This window comes from Thalia democratica, chromosome 2 (genome assembly GCF_965202585.1).
Source record: "Thalia democratica chromosome 2, ktThaDemo2.hap1.1, whole genome shotgun sequence".
Taxonomy (NCBI): Eukaryota; Metazoa; Chordata; class Thaliacea; order Salpida; family Salpidae; genus Thalia; species Thalia democratica.
The window spans coordinates 20,260,509-20,278,018 of NC_139166.1; the positions used below are offsets into that span (position 1 = coordinate 20,260,509).

The following is a 17,510-nucleotide window of genomic DNA, read 5'->3' on the forward strand; positions in this document are numbered from 1 at the left end:
TAAATGTTGGCATTTTGTCATATTTAACTGTCAGCTTGACATAATTTGTCTGTTCTATCAAAATGAATCTAAAATAAAGAAAACAACTAAAAAAGCCTATTAAGCCTTTAAATTAGACCTGAAAACTCATAAAGCCTCGCAAGCTTAAATATTTCTTTAAAATAAAACTATGACGGGTAGAAAAGCAACTCGGACGGCAACATATCTCGGAACAACTCGATCGAATTCTCGCCCAATAGGACCTCCCGCAGCCCCACCAGGCAGCCAATCAGGGACAACATTCTGAACAGGGACAGGAGCACCTCTGTCGATTCCAACAACGGCCAGAGCGTGAAGAACATCTTGAAAGACTCGATACAGGCGAACAGCAAGAAGCTGAAGACCCTGTTCAAGAGGTCCTCGACCGTGAGCAGCCCCAAGGGCAGTGTGAGGGAAAGATCGTCCCTGGTGGACAGGAAGGCCAGGCCGAAGTCGGTCGGGGGCATTTTGGACGAGGACCACGTGTACGACGAGATCAGAGGGGACACCCCGAAAAAGAAACCGCCGAGAGCGAACAAGCCCAATAGTGTGAGTTGAAAGGGAAAGTTTGAGTTTTTTTAGTTGGGAGAGAACTTTGATTTCGGGCTGGTTTTTTGGTTTCCTGATTTTTGGCTGCTCACAAATGTGCTGATTCTTGTTTTTCTGATTTCTATGTTGTGGGCTAACACCGATAAAAAATTTTAGTTTCTAAGTAGAGATGACAAAAAACACACTTGAGTTTTAAGTGGCCTTTATTAGTTGCTTTATTTTGCACTACACTAAACAACATAACACTGATTTAAAATTAGTTATTTTTGGTTAAAAGAGAAGAAAGAAACCTTTAGAATTATACAATAGTGTTATGTTTTATTTATTTGTCTGAATTAGTTTTGCATGTAGCATGATTTTTGACTTGATATTAAGCATGTTTGTAAGTAAAAAATTATACCATCTTTATTGTTTATGTTCTTTGCTGTTTTATATTTTTATTTGGCTGATAAACTTGCTAGGTTCTATGGTGAAAATAACTTAAATATGGTGTTGATACTTTTATGGTGATCATTATCAATTATAGATAATTCTGTTAGTTTTAATTTTTTCTATTTGTTACTAATCTTTTATTTTTTTACTTAAAAAGATTACAATTTTATGGAAGGGTTTACATTATATATAAATGTTTTTTATGCCAAGACTAAACAACAACTCTTTCATAAGTAACTTTTTTAAGAATTGTAAGTTTTTATAATTATTAAACAAACAGTTTTTTACAGATTTAAAACATATTGTAACAAGTTGTAAGTTTTGTAATAAATTTATGAGTTTATAATAACCTTAACCACTTTCTTAAATTTGTTGTTTATTTTTAGTAAGTAGTAATTTTTGTTGCTTTTTTATACTTGCAAGTTTAGTTTTGTTTCAAGTACTAATATTTTTAAAGTTACATACAATAAAAACTTTAAAAATATGTATATGAAAATTCTATAAATGAATACTTTTTCAAACACATTTAAGCTTATAAGTCTTTACTTAGAATTATACTTTAATTTCTTAATACTAGCTAAAGTTTGTAGTTATACAGCATGTGAAAAAAAAATTGTAAAGCAGTATATTCATATATATATATATAAGTCTTTTAAGCAATATATATAAGATTGACAAAATTATGAGTTAAGGATTATCACAGGATTTAACCAAAATAAGTTCGTATTTCAACATGAAGTATTCAAATTTGATTTTTAATGATATATCTGTGATAGTTTAGAAATTATGATTATATATTTACACAAATAATACGAACAGTTAGCGGAATGCGCAGATTATTCTCACTTGCCACCAGAACAACGCAAGAGAAAATTGCAATCAATAATGGACAAGCTACACCAGGCTATTGACAACAAAGAAAAAGAGAAGTTTGTTAAGTATAAACTTGTTATTGAATTAATACTACTTATATATATGAATGCATACTGACATGTATAGTTAAAGTAACATGATTAATTATGTGGGTATAGTTATAGAATCACTTGAGTAATTTTATAACTTTTAAGTGGTTAAACTGATGAGTACTTAGTTACAAAATAAAGAATCAAAAGAAAATTTTGAATATTATTTTGTATTTAGCTACAAATACTCTTTACATGTTCTTTTTTGGTAAACACCTAATCCCTTAATGTTTTAAAACTAAACATATAAAATAGTTAGTTTAATATAGTATAGAATAGGGTTTCCCAAAGTGGGCCAAGTGGCTCCCTTTGGGGCCATAAGCAGCAAATGGGCCACAGGGGGCAATAGGGTCATATTTTGAAACTTATACTAGATATTCTGGATTTAATGATGAAGAGCAAAAATAGAAGGTCGTAGGCGTTTTTAATGTTAGGTTTTAGCTCTTGTCGGAGGGGACCATAGCTTTTTTAATTTCATTAAATGGGACCTTTTGAAAAACATTTCAGAAAACCCTGGTATAGAATAACACTGTCGAAAATTATTGTGCACCATAATAAAAAGCAAATTAGTATACTTGTAGCATAATTAAAGGAAATTCCCAGATAAATAAATCTAGGTTTATGAACACAAGTTTTTACAAAGCAAAAAAGAGATTAAAGAGAATATATATGCGCATAAATACCTGTTTCAAATGTCATGAATACGCATTTTAAGTTTACATGTATGGTGTAAGTAGCTTTACTTATATGCTAAGAGCATAAGAGAAAAATTGACCATACAAACGGTTACAAATTACATACATTAAAATATTAGTTTATACTTGTTTATAATTCAAATAAAAGTAAAGTAGTTATGTAAAAGTTGAACCCTTTTTTTTATTAATACGTATTTTTATATCACAGGCACACATAAAATACCTAAGAGGCTTAGAAATATTATTTCAAATTTTTTTATATTAGAAATTAATTGAAAGTATAAAAATATCAAAGAACATATTGACTTGCTTTCGTTCAAATCACATATCAAATACCATATGATGAAAATTTTTTGCACTTACAAAATCTTATTAAAAATATTCGTACTTGTTAAAATGTACCTACTTAAAGTACACTTTTCATAGATTTTTTTAAAAGTTTGAGTAATGGTACTAATAGTTCAAACTTTTCTCTTAAAAAGATAAGATACTAAAAATTTTTTAGGTTTTAACTTCAATTCGGGTGACATTATTTTATATCTAATGAACTTCATAGTTATTTAGTTTTACTTGGAATACTCTGCTCAAACTGAGTCATGAAAGAAACGAGAAATTGAAGTTAAATGAAAAATGTTTATACAATCATACATTTGTATATGGAACTCGCCATGAAAAGAGACTGTTTGTATTGAAAGTTTATTTTTCTACATTGAAAGAAAATGACATTTCAAATGTATGTACTGAAAGCGGCTAATGCTTTCTGCAAATGCCACGAAATGCGACTTACAAATGTCACAACCTTGTATGTGTGCTTGTTTACATTTGAAATTTGTATATCAATTTTTACGTGCTGTGCATAAGCTATTTCAGTTGTAAACTGTGCAGATTTTGCATGAAACGTGAAATTAAAATAGAAAGGTAAAGTACGCTTGAGATAAACCTAGGCACTTCCTTGATTATTATTATTTTCATGTTTTTAAATTATGTTCTCGAATTTACGTTGTGATTGTGTATTGCAAAGCACATCATAACGGCTGTGAAATTTAATGCATAAAATATTAATGTTTAAAGGTCGTTTTCACATTTGCTTAGCTTTTAGTTTTACAACGTATTTAAATTTTTATAATAAAGTTTTTGAGCATTGTTTTTTGATTTCCTTGAAATTTTAAAAGCTACTTAAAAAATATCAAAGTCTGATTATAGTTCGTACTGAATTAACGAGTATTAATGTTTTTTATTCTAAAGAATAGTTATAAAAGCCGTTACTAAGCTTATATATAAAATTTGAAACTAGTTTTCAGTATTTTTCATTTTTATTAATAATAAGAACGGTCTTTGCTAATAAAGTTATGCTTAAAAATCAATTGCAATTCAATTCTACTTTAACGCCTTGAGTTTTCCTATTATTTTTAAACTAAAGTTGTGTTTTTATTTTCAAAAACTGTGAACAGCATTTTTTTTATCATCTAAATCGTGTTATACCCCAATTTTAAATTGATTTGTTTATTTTAATACATGTTCTATTTTATTTAGAAAACATGAATTTATATAAGCACATCATTCCTATAAGTAATAATTAAAGTGTTACATAGATATGAATAAGCAAAAAAAAATCCTATAAGTAACCTATTGTACTCTCTGGCTTTAAACGGCTATATCCCAAAAATTAGTTTTAATATCAAAAAGCAACTAAAAGCTTAGGTAAAACTCTGCAAATTAAAATCAAGTTGTAAAAAAAGTGGTTTACACCCCTATGCCCATAATTAATGTATAAGCTAAAAATAAAAAGTGTTCAATAGTATTTGAGTATTTTAAGCTAGAAGTATTTGCTAATACTTAACATATTTTTTAAAAACAGTATGAAAATTAAAATGTTATGATGTTAAAGTTGTTTTATGTGCGCGTTAATAGAATATTAAACCAAATAAATGTTTTTTTCTTTGTTTAATACTTAAACATTGACCAAGTTTTTTCATTATTACTTGTGGTAAACTTTTTATGAACAAACTTTTGAAAAATATATATAAAATTATAACAGATGCGGGGCAGTGAAGATGCAGGAGGTGTACAAATCGAACCCGAGCATGGGAGATCCCAACTCCATCACCGGCCAGATCAACGACCTCAACGCGCAACTCAACAAGCTCAACATTGACCTCGAGCAGCACGAAGTTAGCCACTTGACTACGCGTTTTTGATCCTTAAAATATTATTTTACTTCTAGGCTGTACTGCGCACTTTTTTGCTGTGTTCAAAGTGCATAGTTGAGAGATTAACTTACTTACTTTTATATTATACAAATAAATAATTATAGTGTTGTTAGTAAGTTTGTTTTGCTGCAAGGAGCATGAATATAATAATGATATATTCAACTAAGTGTGTTGATTAAATTTCTGCCTCTTTTAAAACTTAATTAGAATAGATTTAGAGCTCTTACAGTTAGATTTTTCGTTATTAATAAGCACATTTTATAGTACAAATTATGACTTTCAGTAATTAGTAAGTTTATACAAATATGTCTTGGTATATATACTTTATGTAAAATTAAACTGTTTAAAGCTTAATACTTTTGTAAAAATATATTTGTGGTTTTACGCACTAGAAGCTTGGTGTTTTTTTCTAAAGGTAAACGTATATATAAAATTATATACATGTTAGTGTTTAAATATATCTAAGCTAAGTATAAAAGTTAAATTAAAAAATTGTAATAAATATATACATGATCTTTATTTCACGCGCATAAATTCTTCTATAAAAACTATTTTTAGTAAATTAAGATGTTTAAAAAAACTGGCTTTATTTGGTGTGATTTGGAAAAGTTTGATCAAAAGCTTTAGTTAAATTGAGACGATCAACTTACACAACTTATGCCGTGTTATAATAATGTGTTGGACTTTATCTATCAAAGATGTAGTATCTAATTTTATCAATTTGATGATAAAACTGACTGAAGCTTATAAGAGTTGTTTTAAGTGTATGTCTTTTTTTGAAATTGCACATAAAACTGGAATTTTACAGTGAGTGTAGTGAATCTAATATAATCTATTGTATTTATTAAGATAGCTTATAAAAAATAGTTTTTAAGTTTCCAAAAAGTTTATGGTTTTATTTTAAGTTAATTTATGCCTAATTTTTTTTAGCATTTTATGATTATACTGCAACTATACACAAAGACATTAAATTAATATTATAAATAGTTGTTACATTTGTTAAGAAAGTCTATTTAGTTTAGTGTTGAAGTTACATAAAATTAGTATTGTTTGACTTTTTTTTTAAAGATTTTATGATATATCTAAGATTTAATTTGAACAGTTTTTTTTTGAAAACTTTTAAACTTTAATCAGCATGAATAAGTATATGGAGCTTCAACTAGGTATTCGTAGCTTTTTATATTAATTCTATTAGTTCTATTACCTTTTACTAACCATTTGTTTTCGCAATTTCAATATACACCAAAGAGTTCTACTCTAAAAGCAACTATAGTTATTAAAGTTTTTCTATTAAGCAACTATAATTTAAGACTTTTTTAATTTCAAAGTTTAAAGTTTCCTTCTCTTAAAGCCTTTCACAGCCATCTATAAGACAAAGGTCAATTCTACGTGAAACGTTTGGCTCAAAGCTATCGATTTCAGAATTAAACTTTCATGATTTCAATCAAATTTATAATAAAAAACAAACAAACTCAAACTTGTATTATCTTGTTTGTAATTGTTTAAACAGTGATTAGTATTATACTATTAAATACTTTTTTTTCAGAATGTACTTCATTAAAAATAGATGAATTATTATTTTTGTAAATACGTTATTAAAGTTTGTTGGAAAATACATTGAAAATAATATTAAATACTAGTTATATTTTGATATTTAAAATGTATCGTGTGGTTTTACTTATTACAAGTTTTTTAACAAAAAGTTAAAGAGCAGCTTGTAAAAATATTATACTTGCTATTTTTCTTTATATGTAATATATGTAATGTAGTATGTTTTAGTTTTTTTAGTTTTAGTCATTTTATTTCATTATACATTAATTTTTACAAATTTATCAATCAGAACTTTATTACAATACTTTTTTTCTCCCTATTGGGATTGTTAGCTATAACATATTTTATTCTATTTGAATTCTCCTAATGGGGAGAAATATTGTAAAATTGTGTAATTGATTGGTTTTGTTCTACTTTCCTTGAGATAAAGTTTATAGTTGTGATTTTTATTTTTTAAAAATTAAGAATACATAGTCATAGTTTTTTATAAAAACTCAGCAAAACAAAGCTCTAAAAATCTTGTAATAATATGTTTGAGTTTTATTTGAAAGGTAGATGAATTTTGTTTATAAACACTACAACAGCTACAAAACAGTTTTATTCAATTTCTTTAGTTTTAAGATGTTTTGTTTTCTCTTGAAGGTCATAAGATATGTTTTATGTCTACTTTACAATGTACATATATATGATGTTTTATTTAAAAAAAACATTTTACTAACAAAAGATGACCTCAAAACTTCACCTAGATGTAATTAATTTTTTTGACACTTTTTACAAGCATACAGTTTTATAATCTCAAAATGTTTAAATCGTTCTCATCAAGTATGTCATTTTCGTTACTAATTTTTCGAACAAATATTTTTTTAAGTTATTACGTGTACAATATACGATGTTCAAACAAATCATTAACAGTTAATTTTTTATATTTCATTATAAATGTCAATTTTGAACTCAATAAGAAAAAAACATAGTTATAGAATAAGTATTTTAAAAGTATACAAATAATAAATAAAATCATTTTTTTTAACTTTCCCAGAAATGGTACAGCGAATGCACGGGCCAGTCTCCCGCCAGACAGAAGAAGTCACCCAACCATAACCAGGTGAATAATGACGTCATAACAAAGCCCTCCATACCGCCTCCTCCCGCCATCGCCGCCAGCAATGTGACGTCGCAACAAGAAAACAACGAAGTGTTAGTTGTTAAAATTTTGAATTTAATTGTAGGATTAAGAAAAAGAATAAATGTTTTCTAGTGCATAAATAATTCAAAACTGACAAAGTTTAGTGTTGAGGTTTTTAATGTAATTTTTTACTTTTAGGTTAACATTTGAATGGATTTATGTATGTATAATGCTTACCTTATCAATTGCAAATTAATTAAAATATTTTTAGGTGTGAAAGAACTTTGATGAACTTTATAATTTTTTAAAAACATACATGTATTGTTTTTACATATGTGTTTTATTTGATTGTTGGTATCTAAGATATCTAAATTTCTAAAAAAATTTTGCTGAATAAATATAAAACCATGTATTACAATACATTTCTAATTACTTGGAACATAAGGACTAGTTATATATATATATATATATAGAATTAAGTTATTTAACTTAATAAATTAAATTTTTCAAACTGAGCCCACCTTGAGGGCTTTGTTAATAAAAAGTTTTATTCAAAGATGAAAAAATGAGAAGAACTCAAGTTTCGTGATTACTCACTCATCAGCTTCAAAAACAAGTTTAAAATAAAGCACAAAACAAAATCACTAATGAAGGTAAAAAATTTTTTGCATAAATAGATTATGACGTAATTTTGAAACTATCAAAAATCGTGCAAAACGGCTTGTGCAAAAACTAATCTACCAACAGACAATAAACTAGCGAAAATTCATATAACTTCAGTGAGTAATTACATATTAGGACAGATAATTGGAAGAGATAAATATAAAATTAAGATGCAAATTGAAATTTAGGTTATTTTAAGATGAAATTAAAACTTGTTAAACTTTAAAAGCGACTTTTTTATATGTCTACAAGACGATACAAACTCGCTTCTTTTGTTCAAACATCTTTTGTCTTTCAGTGCATATACAACGGCTGATGCTTCTTTGAGACACAGCCTACATATTGGGCTATTGCCGTCGGCTATAGGCTGTGCTCTTTTTATAACTTCCCAGGATATTTCGTAGTCAATGCCGCTGCGCTTTAAGCCACAAACATACTTCGAAAGTTCAGTGTCATTTTCATATATGCCGCCTTTAAAAGATTTTTTATGATTGGCATACCTGAATCTAAACTGAGTCGAGCACAAGCCTACATAGAACCTCGTCTACAAGGCCACAGTTAACTCTGGCGTTGAGACGAGGTTCTATGTAGGCTTGTGCTCGACTCAGTTTAGATTCAGGTATGCCAATCATAAAAAATCTTTTAAAGGCGGCATATATGAAAATGACACTGAACTTTCGAAGTATGTTTGTGGCTTAAAGCGCAGCGGCATTGACTACGAAATATCCTGGGAAGTTATAAAAAGAGCACAGCCTATAGCCGACGGCAATAGCCCAATATGTAGGCTGTGTCTCAAAGAAGCATCAGCCGTTGTATATGCACTGAAAGACAAAAGATGTTTGAACAAAAGAAGCGAGTTTGTATCGTCTTGTAGACATATAAAAAAGTCGCTTTTAAAGTTTAACAAGTTTTAATTTCATCTTAAAATAACCTAAATTTCAATTTGCATCTTAATTTTATATTTATCTCTTCCAATTATCTGTCCTAATATGTAATTACTCACTGAAGTTATATGAATTTTCGCTAGTTTATTGTCTGTTGGTAGATTAGTTTTTGCACAAGCCGTTTTGCACGATTTTTGATAGTTTCAAAATTACGTCATAATCTATTTATGCAAAAAATTTTTTACCTTCATTAGTGATTTTGTTTTGTGCTTTATTTTAAACTTGTTTTTGAAGCTGATGAGTGAGTAATCACGAAACTTGAGTTCTTCTCATTTTTTCATCTTTGAATAAAACTTTTTATATATATATATATATATATTAAAGGTTTTATATAAAAGTTCTGGTCGATAGTGCTCGACAAATTAAATTGGAGCTAAATATTTATCTAGTTATAAGAAAACTTACTTTTAAGGAAAGTTTATAAATTAACATTCACAGCGTATTATTTTAAATTCAGCTAATCGTACAATAAACTGTACCATTACTACGTCACAATTATTATAAAAGTTTTAAAATCGAAATTTTTGTTCACTATTATAATAAACTGTAACTTACTGACGATCACATGAAATTTTACATTTCATGTGTGAAACAGCTGTATAAATTATAGTTTTTATATAACTAGATAAATATATATGTACATTTGTTTATTTGCTAAAAGATTAATACAAATGTAATTATTTAGCTTCTACTAAGTATTTGATACTTTATTTGTATATAAATACAATTAAGTTAAAAGAATAAATACCTAAAACTTGATAGTTGAAAAAACAAATCCAAAAGTAAGCATACTTATTGATATAAAATAGTGTTTAAAATTTGAGTACGTTTCAAATATTTTAATAAACTAAATTTTTTAAAGTTTGTTTCTCTAAATGATGCATTTCATGCTTTCTTAAATGACGTATCGATAAATTTGTTGCAAAGTATTTTATATTTTGATTACATTTCAGTTTAAGCCTAATTTTGTTTCTAAATAGTTTATGCGACAATAATCTATTAGTTAACGTGTTATGTTTAGTAAAATATTTTTAGAATTTTAATTTTATTAAAGCCAATCTTAGTTACTTTTTGACTTAAAATAACTTGAAATACCATGTTTATATTTTATTGTAAACAAGTATAAGTATTTTATTCAAAAGTACAAAAAATGTTATATTAGCATTTTTGGTTTATTCAGATATAAACAATAAAATTAAAGTTTAGAAAATCAAATTCTTCTGGGTATAGTATTTTAGGGATTATTTAACTTTATTTAAATTTATTACGTTTTCAACAATACAAAGCTTTTAGTACAAATACTAATAACAAGTTGATAAATTCAAAAGACACTGTTAAGCTTAAAATTTTGTACCGAAAAATATTTTTAACTGAGTCACTATAATTAGATATATTATAAAAATATTTTTGTAAACTATAAAATAAAGTAACTAAATATAAAAACTAACTTTACATGTTGTAGTATATAACCTAGGTTTAGCTGTTTAATGAGTTTCGTAGTATATGGTAGTTACCTTATTACTAACACTACTAGTTGACTTCAATTATATCAAGGTTTTAATAAATTTTTGGTAAATTAATTTGATTTTCAAATGTATGTAATTTTTCTTAGTGTATCAACTATATAAAAATTTAATAAAAGGTCAAACACTGTCATAAAATCGTTTTTTATCGAATACATTATGTTTTTGATATACTAATTGTAACTTTACCTATTCATATTGAAGTATATAGTTTACTAATTTGTAATAAATGTATAATAGTTTAGTATTACAAATTAAGGAAACTCCTAACTTTAAAATAGTTTCAATGTAATTATGTTTTTATTTATAGTATGTAAAAATGTACTGTTAAATCTACAAAATTTTAATATTTTTATTAATAAAGTTTTATTTTAATTTATACTATTTCATTATTAATAAATTTTTATTAGTAAATTAGGCTATAAAGATTATAACAATTATAAAAAGTGGTGAACTCTTAATAAAAAAAAGTTTTATAAGTGTTATTAAAGTTTTAATAATAGTGCATATTCAATTGATACTTTATATTTTCTTATTTCGGTAAGTTTATTCATAGTGGCGCATGCTAATGTTAAAATAAACGAGATTTGTCTGTAACCCATTGTTACATCAAAGAGCACTAAAATCAGCATTAATATTTGATTGAAAGGGCAGACGTTGTCGCAATAAAACTTTCCATTTTACAATGCTTGTAGTTGAAGTAATTAAGTTTAATAGCATGTTGTGCTTGAAAGTTTTTCTAATGATACAAATTGTCACAAATGAAACTATAAAAATAAAAAAGAAGGTTTTTTTGCTGTGATGAGTAGTTTTAAGCATTTTATTAATTCAAATTACTGCAAAGTTAAGCAAAAAAAAATCAAAATAAGTAAATTGATAAGATTTCTATTTAATAAACAATGTTTTTATGTGTCAACAATTATATTTATTCAATCATATGATATTTTGATTATACAGCTTTTTGTTTAATAAATAAGTTTTTATTTGTGATAAACATTAAACAAATTCGAATATTTGCCATTTTTCGAATACTTATTTAGCTGAATTTTTTTTAAGTGTCTATATATTAAAAGTTTTTTTTACATAACTAATTTCTTACTTGTTATAACTTTTTCTTAATTTTACTACTCAATCTTGTAGTTTTATAAAACTCCATCAACGTTTTTTTTCTAAAGTTTATGTATATTAATAGCTTTTATGAAAGTTATTAGATATCAAAACAACTGTTTAACAGCACTTGTCATGCAAAGTTCAATAATAATTTTTTAATAGTAACTTTCAGCATATAGTCATAATTGAAATTTTACAGATCAAAAAAGGTACATGTTTTGAAGATTTTATTTACAACAGATTACAAGACTCACAATTTTTTTAATACTTTTTTAAAAGTAAGTGTACAAAGAATCCCATCTTTTCATCAAATTTGTACAGCAACATAAATACTTGTTGTTGAATGGTGATGATGTTCGCATTTGTGTCTTTGGTATTTAGTCACAGTAATTTAACGCAAATGTGAAGTAGTTTATTTTTTATTAGTATTTACTATTCTTAACAATATGTGATATACAAACTAAGCACATAGAAATTTGTGCTAATAAAATATATACACAGGCAAGAGCAACCCCAAGCGGATGAATTTGACGAATTCGAAGATGGCAACAACGCTATTGGAAGTTGCGTGGCCATATACGCTTATGAAGGGGGTTAGTGTGATAGATGAATTATATTTAGAATTTTTTTTGTTTTCAGCGTTGTGAAAAATCTGAGCTTTTCATCTTTTATTAAAAAAGGTAGTATGATTGTTTTATCTAAATACTCTAATCTGGTGTTATTTTTTGATTTCTTAACTTTTTAACAAAAAGTTTGCAAGTTCTGAAAACAAGTTTCACAATGTAAATATTTAAACATATGAAACAATGTAAAATGAAAATTTTCCTTATTTTTAAATAAATTTGTAATTGTACTTAGAAAATGTTTTAGTTTTATTGATGGTACTTTTATAACAAGCTACCCAACAAAGCCATTTAAAATGATTTTATCAAAATTTTATTAAATATAAAACTATTAAGTTGGTTTTATAAAGCTAATGTGTGGCTAAAGTGCTTATTTTTAAATTTGTAGGATGGCTTCGTTCTAAAACGATTTATTTGTACTATTATTTACGTGTTCGTGTTACTACTTATTTTTAAAGTCACATGCAGCGTTTAAAAAGTACCAAAACAATATATAAATAATTCAAATGGAAGTTCAACTATTTCTTTTAAACTTTTATTGAAGTTATTTTTTATCTTTACAAGCCCTTCTTCTTGAAGTGTAATGTAAAAAAAATAAAAATAAGGCAAACTTTAAACAAACAGCTGTAAAAGTTCAATTAAAGTAAACAATATTTGTCATTAAAATTACAACAGCTGTTCCAACAGTAACTTGTAAATGAGCAGGGTTGCCACTCGGTCAGGAAAAGTCAGGAAAAATTAAAAAAAAGGACAAAAGTCAGGAAAAAATGGGGGGTTTTGAAAAAAAGTCATGAAAAGTCAGGAAATTTGATAAAATTTAAAAAAAAAAGTCAGATTTTGTCAGTTTCAATTTACAAAATTTCTTGTTTTCCAAAGCCTTGAAATGGTAAAAACTAATTAAAAGTCCTTTAAAGTCAGAAAAAAATTCCAAAATTTTCCTAGAAATTTACAAAAAGTTTAACTTTTATTTCCAATGCCTTCACCTGGTATAAATTAGTAAAATATTCTTTATAAGACTGCAAAAAAATTCTATTAGCATACTGAACAAGTACCCTACTTGAACAAGCAGATTTTGTAAGCTTTTAGTATTGATTATCTGTAGCATAGATTCCATAGTGAAACTGTGATATATACACAGAAGTTTATCTAGCATAATTTTAGAATCAAAGTGTTTTTTGTTAAAATAATTGAGTTCTTTATAACTAAGCAGTTAGTTTAGTATTTTATGTAACAGGTTAATGTGTATACTTTACCTCTTTATAATTTTTTCAAAGTTGTTTAAAATTATAAATTAAGTTATAAGAGAGGTATATGCCAAGATTAAGTTTACTTATTATTTGTATTTTTTGCACAGTAACTTAAGTTTTTAAAGTAAATAAGAGTATATTTATTTGTTACGAATTTTATACTAAATGATAAGAGGAAATATTTTATACAACAGATATATAGTTTACTTTTTTATGTCTTTTTTTACAGTTACTTAAGTATATTCTTGTTTAATTTATTTTTAATTAAAAGATTTTATATTAATTAGTTTAGGTAGTATTTTATTAAACTTAGTGAATATTTTTTATAATTAAAATTGATTTAGAAAAGTCAGGAAAATTTTGGTAAAAAGTCAGGAAATGTTTCTCAGCTTGATCAGTGGCAACCATGAATGAGTGTCTTAGGGCAATGCATTTTGTTTTAAAATAAAACAAACCATTTTTACAAATTTAAATATTAAGATAAAAATAAAAGCTGACTCTTACCGGAAAACATTTTCATTAAATAAAAATAAAAAAAGACCTTATCAAATTTCTTAAAACTTTCATAAAATAGAAAAAAAAAGTTAAAAACTAATGTTTAAAATAAAATTTTCCAAAGTGGACAGCGCCGAGATCAACTTGGAGGAGGGTCAGGTGTACCAGGTGCTGGACGCGGACGGCGGCGACGGGTGGACCAGGATCCAGGACAGCGACAACAACGTGGGGTTCGTGCCCACCTCCTACCTCGAAATCGACTTCTACGACCAGTACTGAGGTTCCCGGTGTAGGGGAATTTTTCATTTGGTGTGATACAGCTGTTTTCGACCAGCAGTTGTGCAAGTTTGATAATAAATAAAATTTATTCGTTTTAGGACTAAAAAATAAAGTTTAGTAGGAATATCTAAAGTTTGCTATAAAGTTTAATTGATTAACTTAAAATTTTATGTAAACTATTAATTTGTTGTAACTTTTAATTTTTATAAACGAGAATCTGCTGTTTTTTTTTTGATATTTTTGCTGTTGTTTTAAGGCGGACTTGACAAAAAATGTTTTTGTTTTGTGACATCATAATTTATACATTAGAATGAAGTACTTTTTATTTTAAGTACTTACTGATGCCTCTCAAAATATTTCTTGAAGTTTCGCTGCTATAGGTTTTTCATATTTTTTTTTACATTTACAAAACATTTTCAACTTTTAAAATCACGTAGCTGAATGAGGAACACTTTTAACTTGATTTTATAATAATGTCACTTTTTTACTTTTTAAGATTGAAAGCTTCTTTTTTTCCCTTCTGCTTGGTAGTTTTTTAATAGTAAACTTTTAAATATATAAAACTTCTAATTTTGAATTATTTAATTGTTTTAATTATTTGTGAAAGCAAATACCATTTATATTTCATGAAAGTCCAACTAAAATTTTAGTGTATACATGTTACTTTAAAATGACTCATGCTGTTTTTTTTATTTTATAAAAAAAATTTCCTACTTAAACTAGTCTAAAGTGTTGGCTAAATTAAATTGACAAATGAAAACTTAATAAAATTTAACAAAATCATTTGAGCTGCCACCAGGCTTGTTGATTGAGGGTTTGCCCGCCGATTTCATGACTCTTTTCGTCTATTTAGCTGAAAAATTCAACTTTGTTCGAGTTGTGTTCTTTTCTTTTATAACTGCTGTTTTAAGCAGAATTATTTCCATTTCATCAAATATAAAATACATTTAAGAAAGTACGACTTTCAAGCCATCGATGTATTTATTTCACCAAAACTAATACTTTCATGACGTAACACTCGAGTGTTTTATGACGTCACGTTTCAGCCTTAACTCTTTAGTTTGCTCGTATGATGAAGCAAGCTTCTTCGTTTTATTAACAAGTTATGACGTCATAAACAAAGTTCATTGTGAGGCAAGAAATCGTCCGTAGTTTTTCTCAATGGTTTAATGCCACTGTAAAAGTGTGGCTTTTCAAGTTGAAGCTTTCTTGACAATAATTTTTTCTAAGACTATAATAATGTTTTTAAAAGCTATAGAGTTTTTTCAATTTGTTTTTGTCTTAAACATTCTTTTGCTTAGTGTTTACCTCTTTGTCTTTATGATAAATTAAAAAAGTATTTTGAGTTTCTTTTTAAATTGATTTAATTAAAGATATGGCAATTTCAATGATATTAACTGTTGCTAAATATTTGTTTAATAAACTATTAAACTTTGACCACTTGATTGTTTTATAATATTTATTTTTTAACTTAATTAAGGTAGTTTATTTCTTTGGCTAACTCAAGGCAGTTTGCTTTTCAATAAAGTAAATTAAGATATTTTCTAATAAAATGAATATTTAAAATGACTGCTTTCCATAAAACTTTGCAGTTTTCATTTTTAAATCATATGACGAAGTTAGCACTATAACTTAAGAAAATATTAAGTGATTTAAAGAAATTTATTATCAAATTAGTACTTTTTTACGGTAACCTTAAAAAATAACCTATAAAGCTTGTCTTAAAATTTTTATTTACTGAAACACTAGTTCAGTTTGCGCAAAGTGACGAAATACTTGCTTGATTGTTTACATAAATTTTCCTCATTGCATCTTAAAGTATTCTTCAGTATTTGTAATAAAAATTTGTAATTTTTGTAACAAAACTCTGCGTGTACTTAAAAGCAAGTTAATTTTCAAACACAAATTTTTATCCTAATATTATCGTTTGTATTTATTCCAGAAGCGAATGCTATGTGATAATTCAAATGAGTTACTCGCATTAAAAGCGAGAGACCCTAGTGGGAAGTTAAAACAGAAAAACTAAAATGTTATACTTTTTTGGATTATGGCCTTGATACAAAACATGATGAAAGGTTTTTAGTTCGTTTGAAAAAAAAGTTTTGGTAAATAAAATTGTTTTAAAGTAAAAACAACCAATTAACATAATAAGTTGTGCTTAAAAGTTAAGAACAATTTTTATGAGGTACATTATTTTTATGTTTGTAAAAATATCCCAAAGCTATAAAAATCTCATCGTGTTTTACTTGATTCCATGATTGTTTAAACTCTATAACAGGTAAGTGTCTGTAAAATTTTAGAATTATACATTTTTTGGTGATAAAACACCTAGTATTACGTTATATATGCTTAATAATGCTTGTGACATAATGATTAGTTTATTTTAAATGTAATTCGTGTTACTAAATTTAAAACTTAAATTTTATTTAAGACTAAGTTTACAATTCTTTGTATTTTATATATAAGTTAAGGGCAATTTTTTTTAGAAAAGTTGCTCGCGGGCCGCACTGTATCTAAAAACTTTTCGCTGTATAAAAAACTTTACAAAAGGGGTTTTTTTAACATAAATGTTTAAAAAAAAAGCAATTGATACAGCAATATTATTTATCCATTTGAGACTAATTTTAAGTTTTTATCACAAAAAACGTTTTCAAAAAGTACGATTTTAGCTGAAAAATACTTCGCGGGCAGCAAATTTTTGCTTCAAGGGCCGGAGTTTGCCGATCCTTGGCTCTAGCTGTAGTAAATTTTTTTCATATTTTTAAACCAACCTCTCTAATTTGTTTTTAAATCTTAAACTAAAAGTAAGTCTGCAAAAAAACAATAAAATGAGTTCTACAAGATACTTAAAACTATGCGTCAATATATTTAAACAGCAAAGTCAGACTCGACGAAGAAAACTGCTTTTGGTAGGCTGATAAAATTTTCCTTGAACTAAAGATCTTAAAAACTAATTACAACGCTTTTTAATGGTTCGAAGTAAATTTTAGTTTAACTATGCATTTGAAAAAATTACTTCAAATGGTTTGGCAATACCAAACTCTAATATGCTTTAAAAGATAAATGTGCTTGTTAGAGTTAGAAAC

General features: G+C 26.5%; 1 protein-coding gene across 2 annotated transcripts in view; it reads left to right on the forward strand.

The window, feature by feature from the left end:
• LOC145849714 (formin-binding protein 1-like) overlaps positions 1-15,854 on the forward strand; it is a 35,838-nt gene extending 19,984 nt beyond the window's left edge. Inside the window, exons 8-13 of one of the 2 annotated variants that reach the window (XM_082954745.1) lie at positions 181-567; positions 1,819-1,928; positions 4,695-4,827; positions 7,454-7,611; positions 12,282-12,373; positions 14,270-15,854. In XM_082954745.1, the coding sequence (XP_082810871.1) occupies positions 181-567; positions 1,819-1,928; positions 4,695-4,827; positions 7,454-7,611; positions 12,282-12,373; positions 14,270-14,424 (1,035 nt within the window). In that variant the 3' untranslated portion in view covers positions 14,425-15,854. The remainder of the gene's footprint in view (positions 1-180; positions 568-1,818; positions 1,929-4,694; positions 4,828-7,453; positions 7,612-12,281; positions 12,374-14,269) is intronic. The other variant, XM_082954746.1, reaches the window with a different exon arrangement.
• The last annotated feature ends 1,656 nt before the right edge of the window (positions 15,855-17,510 follow it).